This window comes from Ovis aries, chromosome 2, assembly GCF_016772045.2.
Source record: "Ovis aries strain OAR_USU_Benz2616 breed Rambouillet chromosome 2, ARS-UI_Ramb_v3.0, whole genome shotgun sequence".
Lineage (NCBI taxonomy): Eukaryota > Metazoa > Chordata > Mammalia > Artiodactyla > Bovidae > Ovis > Ovis aries.
In genome coordinates, this window is record NC_056055.1 from 139,186,436 (window position 1) to 139,208,767 (window position 22,332).

The 22,332-nt window shown below is 42.1% G+C and overlaps 1 protein-coding gene across 2 annotated transcripts in view; it reads right to left on the bottom strand.

Moving 5' to 3' along the window:
- MYO3B (myosin IIIB) overlaps positions 1 to 22,332 on the bottom strand; it is a 447,193-nt gene that overhangs the window by 175,639 nt on the left and 249,222 nt on the right. For both annotated transcript variants that reach the window (XM_042242706.2, XM_060409776.1), the window contains exons 23-25: positions 14,646 to 14,725; positions 4,820 to 4,897; positions 2,605 to 2,810 (exon numbers count right to left, since the gene is read on the bottom strand). In XM_042242706.2, coding sequence (XP_042098640.2) covers positions 2,605 to 2,810; positions 4,820 to 4,897; positions 14,646 to 14,725 — 364 coding nt within the window. The remainder of the gene's footprint in view (positions 1 to 2,604; positions 2,811 to 4,819; positions 4,898 to 14,645; positions 14,726 to 22,332) is intronic.

The following is a 22,332-nucleotide window of genomic DNA, read 5'->3' on the forward strand; positions in this document are numbered from 1 at the left end:
TTTTTGTTTGTTCCACCTCCAAATTTAAGATGGAAAAAGAGGTTCAAAGACACTTCCTTTTAAAAAGCCATTTCATTCTTATTTTTAATTTAACAGCTCTCATTGCCAAAAGCTCTTTTTGCCCTTTCATCTGCATGGAATTTAGTGGCATTGGGAAGATCCAATGAAGTGACCTGCTGTATTAGGATGCATTCTTCCCTGAGGAAAAGTTGGAAAAATGACCTTGGGCAGAAGTTTCAGCGTGGTGGTAAAAAGAAACTAAAGATGGTTGGTGGGGTGCAGATTTTATAATGAATTTTAATTTTCCTCTCTGGATATTCTCAGATAATAGTGCTTCTCAGAGATTCTCTGTTGTTGTTATTCTTATTTCTTCACAGAAAGTTTTGTGAAAATTCTACTTATAATCACATGTGTATGTAAGACATACCTACGGCAGCTGTTCAGAGAAGAGCAACATTTCACCCTTATGCAAAGGCAGTTTCTGGGTTTAGAAAGCTCTGCTGCAATTTCTGCAGCAAACTTTTATTGAATGGAGTAGACTGAAGAGATTAAAACTGTGGCTGTTGTAGCCAGACTCCTTGGGTTCAGATTTTGGTCCTATCATTTATCAGCACTGACTTTGGTAAAATCACTTACTTTCCTTCTGTGCTTCAATTTCCTCATCTGTAAAATGGGGATAATAATAAAGCCTAGCTTATGGGGCTGCTGTATGGATCAAAGGAGATTACACATTTGGGACATTTGAGGTGCTATGTAGATGTTAGCTATCATTAAATCGTGCCAGACCCTGAGAGAGGAGTGCCTGTTGTGTGCATTTATATTTGCCAGAATCTTGAGCCATTCATGAAAGAATACTTCCATCAGAGCCAAAAAAAAAACAAAAAAACAAAAACTGGAGATTTTGAAACCTAAGGTTTATATATATGTTTATATATAACACACATATATATATGTTTACCTATAACACAAAAATACCTATAGACATTTGTATTTTTCAGATGTGATCAGAAGGGGGGCTTCCCTAGTGGCTCAGACAGTAAAGAATCTGCCTGGAATGCAGGTGACCCAGATTCGATCCCTGGGTCAGGAAGATCTTATGCAAGAGGGCATGGCCCCCAACTAAAGTATTCTTGCCTGGAAAATCCAATGGACAGAGGAGCCTGGCAGGCTACAGTCCATGGGCTCGCAAAGAGCCAGGCAGACCACTTACCTGCCTCCTGAGAAATCTGTATGCAGGTCAAGAAGCAACAGTCAGAACCGGACATGGAACAACAGACTGGTTCCAAATTGGGAAAGGATTACATCACCCTGCTTATTTAACTTATATGCAGAGTACATCATGGAAAATGCCAGGCTGGATGAAGCACAAGATGGAATCAAGATTGCCAGGAGAAATATCAATAACCTCAGATATGCAGATGATACCACCCTAATGGCAGAAAGTGAAGAGGAACTGAAGGGCCTCTTGATGAAAGTGAAAGAGGAGAGTGAAAGAACTGGCTTAAAGCTCAACATTCAGACAACTAAGATCATGGCATCTGGTCCCATCAGTTCATGGCAAATAGATGGGGAAACAATGGAAACAATGACAGACTTTAAATCAAAATTGTGGGCTCCAAAATCACTGCAGATGGTGACTGCAGCCATGAAATCAAAACGCATGTGCTCCTTGGGAGAAAAGCTATGACAAACCTAGATAGCATATTAAAAAGCAGAGACATTACTTTGCCCACAAAGGTCTGTCTAGTCAAAGCTATGGTTTTTCCAGGAGTCATGTATGGATGTGAGAGTTTGACCATAAAGAAAGCTGAGGGCCAAAGAATTGATGCTTTTGAACTGTGGTGTTGGAGAAGACTCTTGAGAGTCCCTTGGACTGCAAGGAGATCAAACCAGTCGACCCTAAAGGAAATCAGTCCTGAATATTCATTGGAAGGACTGATGATGAAGTAGAAGCTCCCATACTTTGGCTACTTGATGCGAAGAACTGACCATTGTAAAAGACCCTGATGCTGGGAAAGATGGAAGGCAGGAGGAGAAGGGGATGACAGAAGATGAGATGGTTGGATGGCATCACTGGCTTGATGGACATGAGTTTGAGCAAGTTCCAGGAGTTGGTATTAGACAAGGAAGCCTGGCGTGCTGCAGTCCATGGGGTGGCAAAGAGTTGGACACAACTGAGTGACTGAACTGAACTGAACAGAAGGGAGCTTAACTTGTCTTCCAGATGACTGTAACTCAGTTGGAGTACAACAGAAACAACATTTAAGCAAGTAAATGGCAGCTGGAAATTCTTCCCTGGTGGCTCAATGGTAAAGAATCCACCTGCCAATGCAGGAGACGATGGCTCCATCTCTGGGTTGGGAAAATCTCCTGGAATAAGAAATGGCAACCCACACTAGTATTCTTGCATGGGAAATCTCATGGACAGAGGAGCCAGGCAGAGTCCATGGGGTTGCAAAAGAGTCGAACATGACTTAACAACTAAACAACAAACTAGCCAATCACGTGTTTGGAGGCAAGAGGGCTGGGGATGATCCCAGGGGACAGAATGGCTTTGGCAGAGTTGTGTTTAATATAATGTATTTCCCAAAATACCAGCCTGACCTTTTCACAAACTCCTCGAAGAGGATGCGGTGAGAATACCCCTGCTGGCGGATGCTGACTGTCTCTAGGATGCCCGTGGAGCGGAGCTGGGCCCGCACTTTGTCTGTGGAGAACTTCAGGGCCTCTCGGTCATCATTGGGCTTGATGCAGCGTACAAAGTGGGGCTGTCCCACCACCATTTTAGAGAGCAGATCCATCAGAGAATACTACCAGGGGAAAAAATGCACAAGAAGTGAGGTTACCAAAGTCATAATGGATAATTACAACAGTGGCTGGCCCAGGCTTCCAGGGCCATTTGTCAGCTTGTAAACAACTCATGGAATCTTTGAGGCTAAACAAGAATTCAGCAAAAAGAAATAACAATATAGGTTTTAACATATTGTTCTGTACTTATAGCTGCCTGCGGATTTTCTTTAAACATCACCCAGGGCCAAGCAATATCCCACTTGGCAGAAACTCAGCTATCTAAGAACTTGCTTAGATTATCTCATAACTCTGTTGCCAGAACTAGCTTGTCTCTGATATTTCAAGGTGATGCTCCATAAACTGTATCTGTAATTTTACAGGTCCAGGTTTCATGGAAGGGGTCAGTTGTCTTCTTAACCTAACAATCACCAGAAAGTCTAAGGCAATCTTACAAAGGCAGAGGCGAAATGAGAAAAATAAAGAAGGCAAAGAAAACAAGAAAACTGGACGGTAAAAGGAGATTATAATGAAGATGAATTAACATACACCAAATGGCTGTGTAGAGAACAGAAAGAACACACTCTCTGTTTCTCACAGACATCCACAGTGGCAGTTCTTCTTTTGGACATGTCTTTGGGGCAATTACAAGCCACACGTAAAATCAGTCCTATTCTTTCATAATTTTACCTGCTACTGATCCAAAATGGTGTTGCCTGGCTTGGCAATGCATCATTTTTTTAGCATTTGGGGACTAGTATTTTGAGGACACCCAACTGTTTGTTATGGATATATTTCTGAAAATTGCACTGCCAATTTTCAGCAGTTCCTCTGCTGAAAGAGGGACTCTAGGATCTTGAGGATAACCTTACAGTCAGAGCCTTCAAATCCCATACATGCAGAAACTAGGAGAGTATAATCAAACCACTAAGGGGATCGGGATAAGAAATACATGGCAATTAGAGATTTCCAACCATGAGTGATGAAATAGGGGCTGAAAACCTACCAGTTGGAGAAGTTGTAGCAGGCATCACTACATCGATGGAATGCTAGACCCAAAGACCTCTAGGTCCCTACAGTCCATACACTGAGGCCCATTCCAGTCTACCTCTAAAGCACAGGTCAGACTTCTTAGCTCTAGGTCCTTCTTGAACCCGCTAGCTTTGGGTGGAACCTTCTTTCCATGGTGCTGGCTCCCAGGCCCACCCTCCAGCCTGCCTGGCAACTCCAGCTCATGGTCCACTTGACTTACTATCCCTGCCAAGTCCCTTACTTTGGTAACCCCACCTTACAACCTTATTTTGTTGTCCCTGGTTTCAGTAGTTCTGTCTGGTCTAACAGTATCTCCATCATGAAGTTGCCTGGACCTCAGTTCCCCGTGGTCAGTGATCTCTAATGGGTTCCCAATCCCAGTGCTTCATAATTTGAAAATAAACAAATTTGTGCGAATCAGTACAAAGTGACAGTCTCTTATCTTTCCTCTCTAATGTGCATTTGACAGAGTCCTTATGGAGATAACATTTTTACTCAAAAGAGTCATTCACCAGGTAAAAATATCAGGAATTGGGGTAACAGAGATGGGAAATAATTGCGCTCAGGCAAATGGCTCTTGCAATGGGTCAATTCAGTCTAAGAAAATAAAGTTGAAGCTAAGACCTATTTTCTCATGAACTTGACAAGCCTCCTTCTGGAATTTTATTAACTACTTTACTTCTCAGTAAATATGCTGGAAAAGTGGCTGACTCCAGTAGCTTTAAGGCCAAGAAGCAGCTGAAACACTAACAGAATCAGCACATTCATTGGACTTTGTGCCAGTGGCAGAGAGGGCCCTCTGTAGACACTTGCGGTCTTACACTGTACTCAAGGGTGAGTTCCCCGTTATAATTCTCCTTTCCCCACACCTCCATCTTTCCTAACTGCCTCTGAGCTTTGCTGTTGTTTCAATGACTCTGTGGTATCTAGTCCTCTTGTGCGAAAGGCTGACTCATCTTTTCTGGAAACGGGCAGAGGAGAGATCAAGAAGACTCCTTACCCGGAAGTAAGAAGCCATGGTTTGCCCCTTCATGTTGGTGGTTTCTTCTGGATGCCGTATCACCTCCAGAGTGTCCACCTGGAACACGGGCAGAGGACAGTGGTTTGGGTATAGAGACAGCTTATTTTCTGACATTTCCCAAAATGTGAAAGGCTATTTGGTCAAATACCTGAGGGGCCTTGATGTTTATGGCGTACTCATTTAAAGACATCTTAAAGAAAAACAGGATTTACACTGTTCTACCCATGGCAATGACCACACTCTGTGATACACTATACGGTCTCAGTACAAACCCCACCCATGTTCTTTCTGTGTTTCTCCACATTCTACTGGGCCCTTATTAAGTTCTCCAATAATGTCATATGAGACCATGCTATTTTTAAAAAGAAAACTGGGTAGCAACACCTGAAGCTGGGCAATTACTAAGTGAAGTGAAGTGAAAGTCGCTCAGTCGTGTCTGACTCTTTGCGACCCCCATGGACGATACAGTCCATGGAATTCTCTAGGCTGGAATACTGGAATGGGTAGCCTTTCCCTTCTCCAGGGGATCTTCCCAACCTGGGAAATTTTGGCCTGGAGGTCGCAAAGAGTTGGACACGACTGAGCGGCTTTCACTTTCACTGTAATTACAAAAACATGGACCCAAAGCCCAGGTTGCACCACAAGAGAATTAGTGAAACCCTAACTGCCTTCCTGCTATCAGACTCTGACCCTACAACATCCCTCCTGCTGCCCACAGTTCCCACGTGTTCACTGTGGACCAGCGCTTAGAGTATACCTGTTCCCAAGCATCTGCCCCAAATACCTGGGCTGACTGGAAAGAATTTATGAATGAAAAGCACAGTGGCAAACAATTGCAGGTACCCTGTATTCCCTCATTTTATCTCAATGATAAAATGCCTGCTTCTGCACACACAGAGCTGTTTGGTTTGCACAGCATATAAGCAGCATTTCAGCACCAGCCTCCCGTCTGCTGGGAACAGGTGGCCAGGGTATGGAGCAGGAACACTTGAACTGGAAGAAGCTGCTGTCAGCACGTGCGTTCCACTCAGTGGACTGCAGTCCAGGCAGCTACCTCCCCGCAGCGTGAGGATGTCTGCAGCCTTGTTCAGCAACAGTGAGAAGAGGCTACTTAGAAGGGACGGGGCCGTGGGAGGTGGCTGAATAACGAGACTTACTTGAGGGGCATTTAGGGGACTGTTTGCAAAACTGAAGAAAACGCTTCAACTGGCTTGTATAAAGAAAACAGGTCTGTTTAAGAAGGGGAATAAACATGGAACTAAGTTTTCAAACTAGAAAAGCAACCTAAATAGTGAGCAGGAATCTGAGGGTGTCTCTGAGCAAAGCGCCACGAGCAGGGACAGTGCAGCTTTCTTTCTCTAGGCTGCAGACTGGATCTGTTCCCAGAGCCGACGTTTCATCTGGATGTAGCTGAGCGACAGTACAACCGCCTGTAGCTGGTTTTGTTTTTTTAATGAGAAAGGAGGAAATGACAGCTCTGTGTTGGAAAGGAAGGTTGCTCTCACATAGAAAAGAAGAAACACAACATACCCGCCCTACCTGCATAGGTCCGATGGCGCTACCTGCAGGGACGATACGGAAGGTTCCTTCCCTATCTCACCCTCACTAGGAGGACACAGCTTAGCACTGGTGAGATTCAGAGAAAGCTAATCAGGACTGAAGCAAGAAAGATCTTGGCTATGGTCTGCCTTTGGCCAAACTAAATTCTGACAGTTTTCCTAAACATTCTTTCTCCTTATTTTCTTTCTCCCCACCTGACTTTCATACACACACACAACTTTTGAGAATTTTTCCACTATTTCTTTTTATTCAGAGATCCTCCCTGAAGAACCACAGCTTGCTTTGAACTCTGCTTTTCCTCCTTCATTTCCCTCCCTTTTTATTCAAATTAGCCGGCTAGTGCCAGCCCCCTTGGCTCTAATACACTGTGAAGGGGCAGCTGGGAAACTCATCCGTATTTCTCTTATTAGTAGAATTTATCTGTTACCATTCTTCAGAAAATACACCAGACTCTTGGCATTTGAGAATACAACAGTTTAGGGATCAGGAAAATCTTTGATGCATATTAATTCTGCTAAGATATAAATTTAAAGGTGTGATATGTATTGTTTTCAAGATCAATACCCATCCCCTGTAGCAAGTTGGAAAAATACAGAATGAAGCACCAGTTTGCAATGCAAGATACAGGGCTGGAAGTATTATTAACTTCCCAAAGCCTGTGTTATTTAAAAACCACTGCTACGTGCACATACACACACATGAGGTCAGTCAGTTCCCCTTCCTTTATTACTATGTTTGATTCAGTTTTAGTAATCACCCAGCAGGACTTTAAGTTCTGCTGTTATACTCACATACAAAGTAACTCTTGGGTAGAAAAAACCTATTCTGCTTTATATAACTTGGAAATGTTAATGCATGTCTATAGTCCACCACCTACATATCTAGTACTATATTTTAAAGAATAAATAATATACTATTGGGGTACCTTCTAATTTTAGAATTTGGAAAGGTCTTGGGTTGGTCAAGGGTCCCTTGGACTGGCAAAGGGTATTTGCATAGTTATGAAGTTCCCCTGTATATGTATATTTGACTATGCCAAAGCCTTTGACTGTGCGGATCACAATAAACTGTGGAAAATTCTGAAAGACATGGGAATACCAGACCACATGACCTGCCTCTTGAGAAATCTGTATGGAGGTCAGGAAGCAGCAGTTAGAACTGGACATGGAACAACAGACTGGTTCCAAATAGGAAAAGGAGTACGTCAAGACTGTATATTGTCACCCTGCTTATTTAACTTCTATTCAGAGTACATCATGAGAAACGCTGGGCTGGAAGAAACACAAGCTGGAATCAAGATTGCCAGGAGAAATATCAATAACCTCAGATATGCAGATGACACCACCCTTATGACAGAAAGTGAAGAGGAACTCAAAAGCCTCTTGATGAAAGTGAAAGAGGAAAGTGAAAAAGTTGGCCTAAAGCTCAACATTGAAGATCATGGCATCTGGTCCCATCACTTCATGGGAAATAGATGGGGAAACAGTGGAAATGGTGTCAAACTTTATTTTTGGGGGCTCCAAAATCACTGCAGATGGTGACTGCAGCCATGAAATTAAAAGACGCTTACTCCTTGGAAGGAAAGTTATGACCAAACTAGATAGCATATTAAAAAGCAGAGACATTACTCTGCCAACTAAGGTCCGTCTAGTCAAGGCTATGGTTTTCCTGTGGTCATGTATGGATGTGAGAGTTGGACTGTGAAGAAGGCTGAGCGCTGAAGAATTGATGCTTTTGAACTGTGGTGTTGGAGAAGACTCTTGAGAGTCCCTTGGACTGCAAGGAGATCCAACCAGTCCATCCTGAAGGAGATCAGCCCTGGGATTTCTTTGGAAGGACTGATGCTAAAGCTGAAACTCCAGTACTTTGGCCACCTCATGCGAAGAGTTGACTCATTGGAAAAGACTCTGATGCTGGGAGGGATTAGGGGCAGGAGGAGAAGGGGACGACAGAGGATGAGATGGCTGGATGGCATCACTGACTCAATGGACATAAGTCTGAGTGAACTCTGGGAGTTGGTGATGGACAGGGAGGCCTGGCATGCTGCGATTCATGGGGTCGCAAAGAGTCGGAGACGACTGAGCGACTGAACTGAACTGAACTATATATGGAGTGGATCTAAAAGAGGGACTTGCACTTTGGACAAGGGACGTACCAGAAGTTGCCTCTCTTGAACTTTTAAAGTAGGAGGTCTTTGTCTGCATTGGGCCCTACCATGAACTCTGTGCTGTGCTGTGCTAAGTTGCTTCAGTTGTGTTCAACTCTTTTTGACCCTATGGACTGGCTCCTCTGTCCATGGGATTTTCCAGGCCATGGAACCCATGGAGTGGGTTCCATGCCTTCCCTCCAGGGGCTCTTCCTGAGGGATAGAACCTGCATCTCCAGCGGCTCCTACATTGCAGGCAGATTCTTTTCTGCTGAGTCACCAGGGAAGCCCACCATGAACTCTACAGAACTGCAAAAAACTCAAAGCCAAAAGAGATGCAAAGGTTATTGTCTAAATTAAGAGCTTGTTTTTCTGAACTGATTTCGTTAAAGCTAAGTGTTAGTTGTTCAGTCATGTCAACTCTTTTGGACTCCATGGACTGTAGCCCACCAGGCTCCTCTGTCCATAGGATTCTCCAGGCAAGAATACTGGAATGGGTTGCCATTCCCTTCTCCAGGGGATCTTATCTACCTGGGTTTAGCAACTAAGAATCCTGCATTGCAGGCTGATTCTTTACCATCTGAGCTGCCCAGGAAGCCCCCAGTTAATGGTTTTAATTAAAAAAATAAAGTTTCTTAGAAATGATCCAGAAAGTAGATTCTATTGAAGCCATCATCTAGCAAATTGTTCTTTCCAAAGGCGGGGATTTCACAACAACAACAAAGAAGTCTTTTCTGTAGATTCTTATAAATTTTTACCTCAGATAGGAAGAAAAGAGGTTGGGAGAGCTTCCAAGCCTCAGGGGGTTTGTGCTATAGGGCCCAGGGCTTGGAATTGGACACACTTGGTTCAAATTCTGGCTCCTGTGCTTAATAGCTATGTGGACTTTGACTTATTATTTAACTTTCCAAAGTCTGTGTTATTTAAAAACCACTGCCTTGCACATGCATGCACACAGAAAAGGTCAGTCAGTTCCCCTTCCTTTATTACCATGTTTGATTTGGTTTTAGTTTAGTAATCCATGGGGTTGCAAAGAGTCGGACATGACTTAGCAACTGAACAACAATAATCAACATTAAGGATGCTGGGTTTTTATTTCATGGAATAAGGTGAGTGCTGAGCGACTTCACTTTCACTTTTCACTCTCATGCACTGGGGAAGGAAATGGCAGCCCACTCCAGCGTTCTTGCCTGGAGAATCCCAGGGACAGGGGAGCCTGGTGGGCTGCCGTCTATGGAGTCGCACAGAGTTGGACACAACTGAAGTGACTTAGCAGCAAGGTGAGTACTAGCTCTCATGCAACACAGCAAGGAAATCTTTTTATTTACTGGCAGAGAAAATACTTCCAATGAAACCAGTTTCAAAATGATCAGTATAACCAATATTCTAGATAAAAACATCATCTGTCTAACCCAGTATACCCTTCTTCTACACCACCAATTGATAACCATATAAGCCAACTGGAGCTAATCAAGCTTGCTTTGTCCAGAAAGCCCACATGACAAATGTCCTGCCCGATTCCTTGTGAGTGGTGCTAGTTAGCCTTCAAAGTAGTCATGAATAAGCTTTACAGTTTGTGGTACAGACTCCAGGCCCATAGGAAATGAGCAAGCATCCATATACATATGGACTACACACATGGAATTTTAGATGGTTATCAAAACATGAGTAATAAAACATTTATTGTTTCCAATGTGAAATCACTATACTAAACACTTTGCCTACATTATGTCAATGAATTCTCAAAAGGACAATATGAGGTAAACATCATTGTTACTACTATTCTACATATAAGGAAGTTAACGCTCAAAGATTTTAGGTAAATTTCCCAGAGTCTTGCAGCCAGTAACTGGCCATGCCTAAGTCTGAACCCAGTTCTGATTCCAAAACCTACTCCTTAAACATAATATAATGCCTTTATGTGTGATTTGTTATGTTATAAAAATCAGTTTGAAAGCACAGTATTATTAAAAAGATTTGCCTCATCTGTCAACTAAATTTACTCTAGGATGAAGACATAGCTTCCAAAAAGCCTTGAAAACCATCTACATCTCAGTAATAAATGAAAAACTGGAGGAATTTTTTCCTTTGGTCTCAGTAAGTACCTACTATTTGCATCTCCAAACCTCTGAAGTGTTTATATTTAGCCTATCGACAAAGCCTTTGGTCAAAAATTTTTATTGCTATCAAGTGATGCATCCATCTTCTTAAGGAAAAAGCCCCTACGGCATCACTCCCTTCAAAAGTCTCCATGGCACTGAATGAGGAAGCAAGGCTGGTGCTGACACCAGCCCAGTGTGGGGGTGCTAATGTGGTGGAGGCTAGCTTCCTGCAGGGCCACCTCTTCTACTTTTTCTTGGATAAGGCAGAGAGGAATTGGTGGAGCTTTGTATTGCTGTTGTTACCCTCATATTTTCTGATGCCTTAATTAGAATTTTCAACTCATCTTCTCTCCAAGGGAAAATAAATCTCTAGTCATTTTCATCTCACATATATATATATATATATATAGTAGTGATGTAAATACATGCCACACACTAGAGGGCACACTTTTCACATAGGCAGCGTAGGGAAGGAGATAACAATGTGTGGATAGGGAGTGTGGAAGGCAGAGGAATAGGTCCTAGCAGAATCCAGAGGTCAAAACATCAAACTGAGCAAAGGAGGGGAATATGGGCTGATATTGAATAGTACACAGGAGACTCTCATGGTTTTTTTGGGTCATGATCCTTTTTAGGAGGAGTCTCAGTCCATCAGTTCAGTCGCTCAGTCATGTCCTACTCTTTGCGACCCCATTGACTGCAGCACGCCAGGCCTCCCTGTCCATCACCAACTCCTGGAGTTTACTCAAACTCATGTCCATTGAGTCAGTGATGCCATCCAACCATCTCATCCTCTGTCATCCCCTTCTCCTCTCACCTTCCATCTTTCCCAGCATCAGGGTCTTTTACAATGAGTCAGTTCTTCACATCAGGTGGGCAAAGTATTGGAGAAGGAGTCTTTGGAAGCCAATAACTCCAAAAAACCCACACATATGGTTGATCCTCATTATTTGTGGATCTATATTGGTGAATCTGCCTACTTGCTGAAATGTATTTTTAATCTCCAAATCAATCAATGCTCACATGCTTTCATGGTCCCTTACAGACATGCAGAGAGGTGGAAACTGATACGCGGGTGTGCATGCTCCCAGCTGAGGTTGAACAAAGTGACACTCTCTCTGCCTTCCTGTTCCAGCTCTCACACCATAAGCAAGTATCTTTTTTCAAGGTGTACTTAAGTGCCAGAATTTTTCCTTTTTTTGTGCTTTTGACTGGTGATTACACAGTTCAAAATAGCACCTAATCACAGTACTGAAGTCCTGTCGAGAGTTCCTAAGTGTAAGAAGGCTATGATGTGCCTGTTGGAACATATTTGTGTGTTAGTTTAGCTTCACTCAGGCATGAGTCACAGTGCTGGTGGCCTTGAGTTCAATGACACAAATACTGTATTTGAAATAATGTTTATACAAAGAAATACGGCATATCGTTAATTATTTGTAAGAAGTATCTACAGTGGACCCTTCAGCCACAGAGGTTTGAACTACACAGATCACTTACGTACAGATTTTTTTCAATAGTAAATATAGTACTACTACACAATCCATGGTTTACTGAATCTGCATCTGTAGGACTGTGGATACAGAGAGCCCACTGTAAAGTTATTAGTGGGTTTTTGACTATATGGAGGGTTGGTGTCCCTAACCTCCATGTTCTTCAAGGGTCAACTGTATTAAATACAATGTTTTTAAAGAGAAACACATACAATACAGGTTATATATTAATCAGTTGACAACAGTATTGTGACCAGAGGCTTGCAGGAGCCTAACCATGTATTTCTTCTAGGAGCAATGCTTCAAGATTTGCTGATTCAGCATTCACAGAAGCCTCATAGAACATAACTTTTGTGAATAACGAGAATCAAGTGCATTGAACACAGACAACATTTACATATAATATCTAGAGACTCTCAGAACCACCGAAACCCCTCTGTAAACCTGACCTAGGGTCCCATATAACTCATGTTAAACAGCCCTAATATCCTGCCACAAACACACATGGTTGATAAGTAGAATATTCTATAGGATTGTGCTAACAATGTGGATGTAAGAATTACTGTTAACAAAGATGATCTGAATCCTTACTATGTGCAGGTCTTTTATTCTCAGAGGAAGTGAGTATAGATATGTATGTCTCTATCAATTTGGGGGTAATATTCATGTATTATATGTGGTTGTATTGATTATTCTTTATTAAATGAATCATTTAATATTCAGTATAAACAAAGGGTAAGAAAATTCAGAGACATGACCTGTTTATTATCCCCTCACCTTTCAGATCATTATTTCTTGCTGCTAGTGAAGAATCTAAGCTACTCCATTTTGTAAGTTTCCGGGAAAAGAACCTTTGGAAATCCCCTGACCTCACCCCACCACCTCTGAACCAATCAGAACCCTTGGCCAGTCAGGGGAAATTCGAGTCAAGCCTGGGAAAGGAGAACCAATCAGAACTCAACACCTAACCCTTCACCAGAAGGTGACCAATCAGACCCGGAGACTCCCGTTTTTTGAATTTTTCGCCCGAAAATACCCTATATAAGCAATGTAACCCAGAGCTCAGGGCTCCTCCCTATAGCTGCTGCGTTGGTATCGGTGGGAGCCCCAGCTCGAGCTTGGTAATAAAAACTCTCTTGCTTTTGCATCGGATATCGGCTCCCTGGTGGTCATTGGGAGATTTCGCGACTTGGGCATAACACTAGCATACACAATGAATATTAAGGAGCCATTCCTTGAGATTTGGGCTAAACATTAGCAGGAAGAATGGAAGAGTTACAAATATTTTACAGCAGGATACTTAGCAACTTGTCTAACACCCTCTTTGCATGGATAAGTGCATCACTCATTTTTCAGAGAGCAAAGCAGAGTAATAGAAGGGGGTTTGGTTTCTTTCCTCCCTGCTGGCTCCTTTTATTATCCTCCTCTGTACGTTGGTGATAACTTCCAGAAAAAGTGGCATGTGTGCACTTCTTCCCGTGGATGTGGATGTGCATGTGAGCTAAGTTGCTTTAGTTGTGTTCAACTCTGCAACACCATGGATCGAAGCCCGCCAGGCTCCTCTATCCATGGGATTCTCCAGGCAAGAAGACTGGAGTGGGTTGCCATGCCCTCCTCCAGGGGATCTTCCTAACCCAGGGATTGAACCTGCTTTTCTTACATCTCCTGCACTGGGAGGTGGGTTCTCTTCCACTAGCATCACCTGGGAAGCCCTTATATCTTCCCAGATGGACTTTTTCCAAGTGTCATTGTTCTATAAACTTAAGCAGTATTTCTGAGAATCAGGTAAAGGGGTCTGCATATGCCACGTGGCATGAGGATTATTTTGAACTGAAGACATATAAGTAACAAGAGTTGCAAGAAGAAGCTTTTCTGAACTCCCCTTATCTGCCTAAAAGCAAAGCCTCCAAAAATAATTCAACTGTCATAAATCCCCTTCCTGGGAGCTTTGCAATCAGAGAAGATTGATTCCCATCACCAGAGATGAGAAGTCAGCACTGGGATATGAAATTGCCTAAATAGATACTGTCATATATAACTGTTATACTTCTCATTTATTTTCCTAAAGGACCATTTATTTTTCCCAAAAGTCACTGATTGTCCCAGAAGTGTCCTTCTTCCTCTCTTCATCTTCTATTAAGATGGTATAGAAACCCCAAAATCTAACTGGCCCTTAGAGTCACTTTTTGGTGAACTTCTGTATGTATATGATTAAAATATGGGGTTTTTTTGTCTTGCTAATCTGTCAGTTCAAGTTGAATTCAGTCATCAAACACTGAACTTAAGAGGGTAGAGGAAAAAAATTTTCCCCTGACACAGGATTGTAAAGGATTCCATGATGATGCTTCAAATCCCTTAACCCCAAATTCCTAAATGCCTCAGTTTCTATTCTAGACTTCCCAGGTAGTGGGTCAGATAAAGGAAACAAATACTGCCCACCTAGGATGATCCCTAGGGTGGGAACATCTTGTGGTCCACAGTATTTTGGGTACAAACCTACTACTCACCTTGAGTCTCCCAGAACTGAAATGTGGAGGCAAAGATCTTGAGGCTGCTGTTATCCTGGCTCTTGTCTGGGCCAAGTTACCTGTGCAAAGAAGACAAAAAATTAAGGCAAAGGAAAAGTTAAAGAATAGTATGATAAGTAATTTTTCCCTTTGAGTCCCTGTATTTTTCAGAATGTTCTAAATGATGTGCCCTGAACATGAAACATCTGGAAAAATTTTGAAACTCAATGATATAAATTATAAGTAAAATATAATATTTATAAGCTATCATTTGTAATATAAATTAAATTTATATTAGTTTAAAAAGCAAATAAGAAAGCACAAAGTCTCACATTCACTTAACAAACTAGTGCTAAGTCACTCAGTCGTGTCTGATTCTTTTCGACCCATGGACTGTAGACTGCCTGGTTCCTCTGTCCATGGGATTCTCCAGGTAGGAATATAGGAGTGGGTTGCCACGGCCTCCTCCAGGGGATCTTCCCAACCCAGGGATCAAACTAGAGATTGAAGGGAATTACTATAACATAAGAGAACCATATATGAAAATCCTATAACTCATGTACTCAACAGTGAAAAACTGGAAGCTTTTCCTCCAAGATTAGGAACAAGACAAGAATGTCCGCTCTCACCACTTCTATTCAACACAATACTGGCAGCCCTAGCTAGGTCAGCTAGGCAAGAAATGGAAATTAAAGGCATCCAAATTGCAAAGTAAGAAGTACAATTATCTCCATTCACAGATGACATCATCTTACATATGTGAAGGTGAAAGTGAAAGTGAAGTCACTCAGTCGTGTCCGACTCTTTGTGACCCCGTGGGCTGTAGCCTACAAAGCTCCTCTGTCTATGGGATTCTCCAGGCAAGAATACTGGAGTAGGTTGCCATTTCCTTCTCCAGGGGATCTTCCTGACCCAGGGATCGAACCCAGGTTTCCCGCATTGGAGGCAGATGCTTTAACCTCTGAGCCACCAGTCATATACACGCACTAGCAAGTGATTTCAAAGTTGTAGGATATACAATCAACATATAAAAAAATCAGTGGCATTTATATACACTAGCAATGAAAATCTGAAAAGGGAGTTAAGAAAACAGTTCCATTTACAATAGCATCAATAAGAATAAAAATAATTACGAGTAAACTTAACCAAGGAGGTGAAAATTTATACACTGAAAACTATACAACACTCCTGAAAGAAACCAACAAAGGCACAAATAAATGGAAAGCTATTCCATTGTGAGGGAGAAAAAAATATACTTTTTCCTCTACCTGTTAGGGGAAGCACACTGATTGAAACCGCCCACCCTGGCCAGGCACCATAGTAACCATTTGCATGAGTTGTTTTATCACAGGAGGTCCTGGTAAGGAACAGGGAGCTAATAAGCCTCTACCAACCAGAAAAGTTTGAGAAAGGTCAAAAGGAGACACCGCCTGTTCGCCCACCTCCCAGAAGCCTTCTCTCTGCCATCCATCTTGGCTGAACAAGGCGTGCACCACCAGGAAGAACTCTGAGTCAAAATGATTGGCTAAGGACAACCCGGAAACTAATCCCATCACCAAAAAACCCGAGACTGCAAGCCATGTGGCAGAGCTCTTCTCCTGGCTTCCCTTACCCTACTGCTCTCCACCCGGGTGCCCTTTCCCAATAAAATCTCTTGCTTTGTCAGCAGATGTGTCTCCTCAGAAAATTCCTTTCTAAGTATTAGACAAGAGCCCAGTTTCGGGCCCTGGAAGGGGTCCCTTTTCCTACAACATACCCACCTTAGGTTCATTGGCTGGGGCCCTGCAAATTAGACTGACAGAGGATAGAGCAGCAAGAGGAAAACAATCAGAAGTTTACTAATGCACGCATTGCAAATATATATAGGATTATTCAGTGACAAGTAATTCAAAGGGGTGGTCAGAACTTGGACTTATAACACAAGAACAATAAACTGATAAAGAAGTGAAAGACAAAGGAGAAGAACTTTGAGTTCCAGGGGTGGGAAATCACGGTAAGGGTAGATGCATAAGGAAGGGCTTCCCTGGTGACTCAGTGGTAAAGAACCCACCTGCCAATGCAGGAGATGTGGGTTCTATCTTTGGGTCAAGACGATACTCTGGAGAAGGAAATGGCAACCCACTCCATTCTTGCCTGGAAAATCCCATGGATTTTCCACGGACTGTGGTGGGCTACAGTCCACCACCACAACAAATATATAAACAACAACAAATATATAGGGAAGCTATTACAAGATAAGGGCTAATTTATTATACAGATTCCTCTAGTGCCGTCTCTGAGTTGATAGGGTCTAGAGTTGTCTCTGGTGATTAACTTCTGCCTTTTTTGGTAGAGAGGAGAGGGGGCACATTTTTACAAATTTATGCCCTGCTTTTGGGCAAATGCAGGGAAGGCAGAGAACTTTTCTTATATCTGCTCCTTTTCAATTGCTTTCAGCTTAAAATAATCCTTATGCCAAACTGGCATATTTTGGGGTGGCATATTCTGTTACCCTGCATTGTGTTCATGAATAGAAGGCTTGAGTGAGTGAAGTCGCTCAGTCGTGTCTGACTCTTTGCAATCCCGTGGACTGTAACCTACCAGGCTCCTCCGTCCATGGGATTCTCCAGGCAAGAATACCGGAGTGGGTTGCCATTTCTTTCTCCAGGGATCTTCCCGACCCAGGGATTGAACCCGGGTCTCCTGCCTTACAGGCAAATGCTTTAACCTCTGAGCCACAAGGAAAGCCCTTAGAAGGCTTAATATTGTTAAAATGTCCACACCACCCAAAGAGATCTACAAATTCAGTGCAATCCCCATCAAAATCTCAATGATAGTTTTGGACAAATAGAAAAAATCCTAAAATTCATATGGAACCCCAAAGGACTCCAAAACAATCTTCAGAAGGAAAAGAAAAAACTGAAGGCCTTATATGTCCTAATTTCAAAATACATTACAAAGCTATAGTAGTTGAAATAATCTGGCAAAACAATACTGACATGAAGATAAACATATAGACCAGTGGAACAGAACAGATAGCCCAGAAATAGACCTATGCACATATAGTCAAATAATCTTTGATATGGGTGTTAAGACGACACAATGGGGAAAGGATTACCTCTTCAGCAAATGGTGCTATGAATACTGGGCATTTACATGCAAAAGAATGAAATGGAAACCCTGTATTATACCATACTCGAAGATCAACTCATAATAAAGACTTAAATGTAAGACCAGAAACTGCATAAGCATAAGGCGAAAGCTTCATAACATTGGTCTTGACAATTATTTCTCAGGTAAGACACCAAAAGCACCGGCAACAAAAGCAAAAATAGAAAATTGGCCCTGTACATCAACAGGGGGAAAAAGATGGGAGAAAACCATCTATCTCATAAGAGGTTAGTTTCCAAAATATATAAAGAACTCCTACAACTCAACTCTCTGCGACCCCATGGACTATATAGTCCATGGAATTCTCTAGGCCAGAATACTGGAGTGGGCAGCCTTTCCCTTCGCCAGGGGATCTTCCCAACCCAGGGATCGAACCCAGGCGTCCCACATTGCAGGCAGATTCTTTACCAGCTGAGCCGCAAGGGAAGCCCTACAACTCAGCAGCAAAAAATAAAATAAGCTGATTTTTAAAATGGGCAAAGAACTTGAATATACATGTCTGCAAAGATGACATACAAATGGCCTGAAGGTATATGAAAAGATTCTTAGTATCACTAACAGGGTAATGTAAATCAAAGCCACAATGAGATAACACCTCATACTTGTTTGAGTGGAGATTATAAATGAAGAGGAATAAAATATCTCCCTTTGGCATACTGATTATTTTAAATTGTTATTTTTGAGAAACATAGACACACATGAGGCTCTGAAAACTGAGCCGAAATTACCCTTTTGTTAAGAAAACTTTACAAGAGGAAATGAATCTCCATATGTAAAGGTGTCTCCCTCTCTCTACCAGAAAGAGGATGACTACATAATTTTCAGGGCTGTAATGGGCACTAGATGAAATAATTCATGAAAAGCATTATCAGCCCAGCTCTGGTACAAGGAAAGTGCTCACTTCGTGTTACGAGCATTGATGATGATGATTTGCTATGAACAGTTCACACGGTCTCAGTAGAGGGCAAGAGAACAGGGACTTTCACTAATTTGCTACTGTGAACCCTGGTTTGTAAAAAAAAAAAAAAATTAATGAAAGATGAGAAAAAATGATACGGCAACTCCACTTTGAACGTCCATCTCTTGGCCTCTCTGATTTCTACTGCTTTTTGCCTTTGAAGGGTCTGAGTGTCCTGCTGGAACTCTCTTCTCCCTTCCTCTCCACCTACCCTTCATCTCCTCTCTCATCCTTAGCCCCCCAAACTAAGAGATCTGTTTTACCTAAAATGTCATTTGATTCTGTAGCAAAATAAAAAGTTGTCAGTGGAAGGAAAAGCTGCAATTTGTGCATTTGCAAGACACTAAAGATTTCAAAGTTTTTAGCAAGTCTAGCACAAAGATGTCCAAATGTTTTCTCTGGCGATATCTTCAGAGGCTAAACTGTGATTAATAGCCCAGAAAGAATCCTTTGAAGCAGGATTGGTGACATCAAAGTCGTAATCCAGGGGTGGCAGGAGCTTTATAATGAGTGGGAAGCATTTTAACACATTTCAAAGGATTTACAGCATGAATAAACAATAGACCTCAGCAGATGTGCCACACACACCTTTCAGAAACATAACCTATAAGAAGTTTCCATTTTAATTTAAATGTAAATACAGTGTTCACACTTCTTTCAAATGTTAAGCATCCTCAGTGCTTCACCCCCGAGACAGTCTCTTTGGCTAAGGATGCCTCTCTGCTCCCGAGCACCCTCCTGTGACTCACTGACATATTGGAGAGGGAAAAAACGGAAGTCAGAGGCATTGGATGGAATTTATATCCTATGTGGGAACTGGGTTAGGAAAGAATCTAAAATGGAGCTTGCAATGATCCAAGATAATTTCTCTGCTTCCAACTTAAAGGGAAAGAGACAAGTGGTCTGAAGACAGGGCTAAAACTTTTAAAAGATAGCAATTTCCTGCCTGCTTCAGAGGATTTTCAGCTCTTGGAAAGCAACCAGCACCCAGGATTTCAGTTGCCTCTTAAGAGTTGCCCGAGATGATGGGTTGCTGTTTTAAATAATCAGGCTTGAAATTTGACTTCCCTCTGCTGCCCCCTCTGGGTTTAAAGGATTGGTTGCAGGGTTCTGGTGGTGACTGCTGGTGGGCATTTGTTTAGGAAACTTTCCTGTTTTAATTTTCCATAACACAAGAAATAGGCTAATAGGCTAATAAATGATTGCAAAGAAATGCTGAAAAGTAAAAGGCTGGTGTCAAATGCTGCCCAAAAGGAGTTGCAAAGAAAACATCAGCTCTTTTTTCTGCTGGATTAAGTTATGTGAGTATACCTGAGAACTACTATGTTGTACCCCACAGTCAGCGTGGGTGAAAGTGAAAATCGCTCAGTCGTGTCCAGCCCTTTGCGACCTCATGGACTGTAAGCCTGCCAGGTTTCTCTGTCCATGGAATTCTCCAGGTAAGAATACTGGAGTGGGTAGCTGTTTCCTTCTCCAGAGGATCTTCCTAACCCAGGGACTGAACCCAGGTCTACCGCATTGCAGGCATATTCTTTACTGTCAAGCCACCAGGGAAGCCCAGTTTGGATACTGAAAACCAAAATCATACCTTTCTGTCTAAATGAGAATGACCTTGTGCTATTCCTGTCCCCACTAACATGAATTTCTTTTCCAGGAGTCTCCTGTCCAGACAAATGGTTTGATTGTTCATTACAAGAATTTTCCCAAAGACCCAAGACCCATCAACTCTTTATGAAAAATGTCCATTGTTTAAACTCCATGGTTCTGTGAATCCCTTGTTTCAAATTCACACGTTGCTGTTTCCACCAATCATGGGCTGGTTATATTGTATGTGATCCTTGTTATTGCTGTTCAATCCCCTAGTCGTGTCCGACTGTGACTCCATGGACTGCAGCACACTAAGCCTCCCTGTCCCTCACCATCTCCCAAAGTTTGCCTAAGTTCACGTTCATTGCATCAGTGATGCCATCCAGCCCTTTGATCCTCTGACACCCTCTTCTTCTGCCCTCAATCTGTCCCAGCATCAGGGACTTTTCCAATGAGTCAGCTGTTCACATCAGATGACCAAAATACTGGAGCTTCAGCATCAGTCTTTCCAGTGAATATTCAGGGTTGATTTCCCTTAAGATTGATTAGTTTGATCTCCTCGCTGTCTAAGAGACTTTCAGGAGTCTTCTCCAGCACCACAGTTTGAAGGCATCAATTCTTTGGTGCTCTGTCTTCTTTATGGTCTGGCTCTCACAACCGTACATGACTACATGGAAAGACCATAGCCTTGACTGTATGGACCTTTGTCAGTGGAGTAACGTCTCTGCTTTTCAACATACTGTCTAGGTTTATCATAGCTTTCCTGCCTAGAAGCAATCGCCTTCTGATTTCATGGCTGCAGTCACCATCTGCAGTGATTTTAGAGCCCAAGAAGAAATTTGTCACTACTTTCACTTTTTCCCCTTCTATTTGCCATGAAGTAATGGGGCTGGATGCCATGATCTTAGTTTTTTTAATATTACTTTTAAGCTAGCTCTTTCACTCTCCTCCTTCACCCCTCATCAAGAAGCTCTTTTGTTCCTCTTCACTTGCTTGTGTGATCCTTATGTAGTTCTAATTAAGCCCTCTTACTTAGAAAGACTCATCTTGAATCAAACGACCTCTCAACAAATTCTGACCCAGCCTTACCTTCTCCAAGACACTTCCAAAGCTTTGAGTGATGGTGGTCTCCCTTCCTGAGGGGAGCAACGAACTCTACTTTGTCTAATTATAACAGGCAGGGTGAGTAATGTTTAGGGGGTCAGCTTGGGACAGACTTACGCAAGGGTGATACTTGGAGTAAATGAAATGTTCTCATTTTAGTTAATAGCACTGTAACCAATAAAAATGCAAGGGGTTAAATTCAGTAGTTATAGAAAACATACTAGAGTATTTGGTATGTTTTTTTTGAAAAAAAAAAAAAACCACTTAGATAATGATCTATCCTATAAGTCTATAAAACATGAACTTGTTTTCGATTTGATACACTGAGATAACTTAAAATAGTGACAAGAAAATGACACAGTTGTAGGAGGTGGAGAGAGAAACGGTGATGTTAGGTTCTATTCTGCAGATTTCTCTCTCTCCTGGCATTTATCTATGGCTTTGAGTGTTAATATCAATAAATGGACAAGGGGGAGGTGGAAGAGTTCCCAGTCTACTTAATCTCTCAAGAAAAGAACACAGATAATTTATGTGTACATGGAAGCGGCTATAGTTCTGTGGAGGGAAGAAATAAAGAGATCAGCCTGTACTCTAAGCTGTTCTAATGAAGAAAGATACGCACATATAGCAAATGTTCTTTTCTGAACACACAGCCTAGACTTCATCATGTATGTGGGAAATTTAATGCCCAAAGGGAACCTTTCCCCATTTCTGCATTCACTGGCATTTGTCTGGAAATTTAAGGAATTTCTGCACAATGAACACCTTTACACTATCTGCTTGAAGGAAGCCAAACCAAGGTTTTCACTGATTTTTTCTTTTTCTATTTAAAATGAGAACTACAGCTTTAAAGATTTGTGGCCCAGAGATTCTAAAATTGTATCGCTG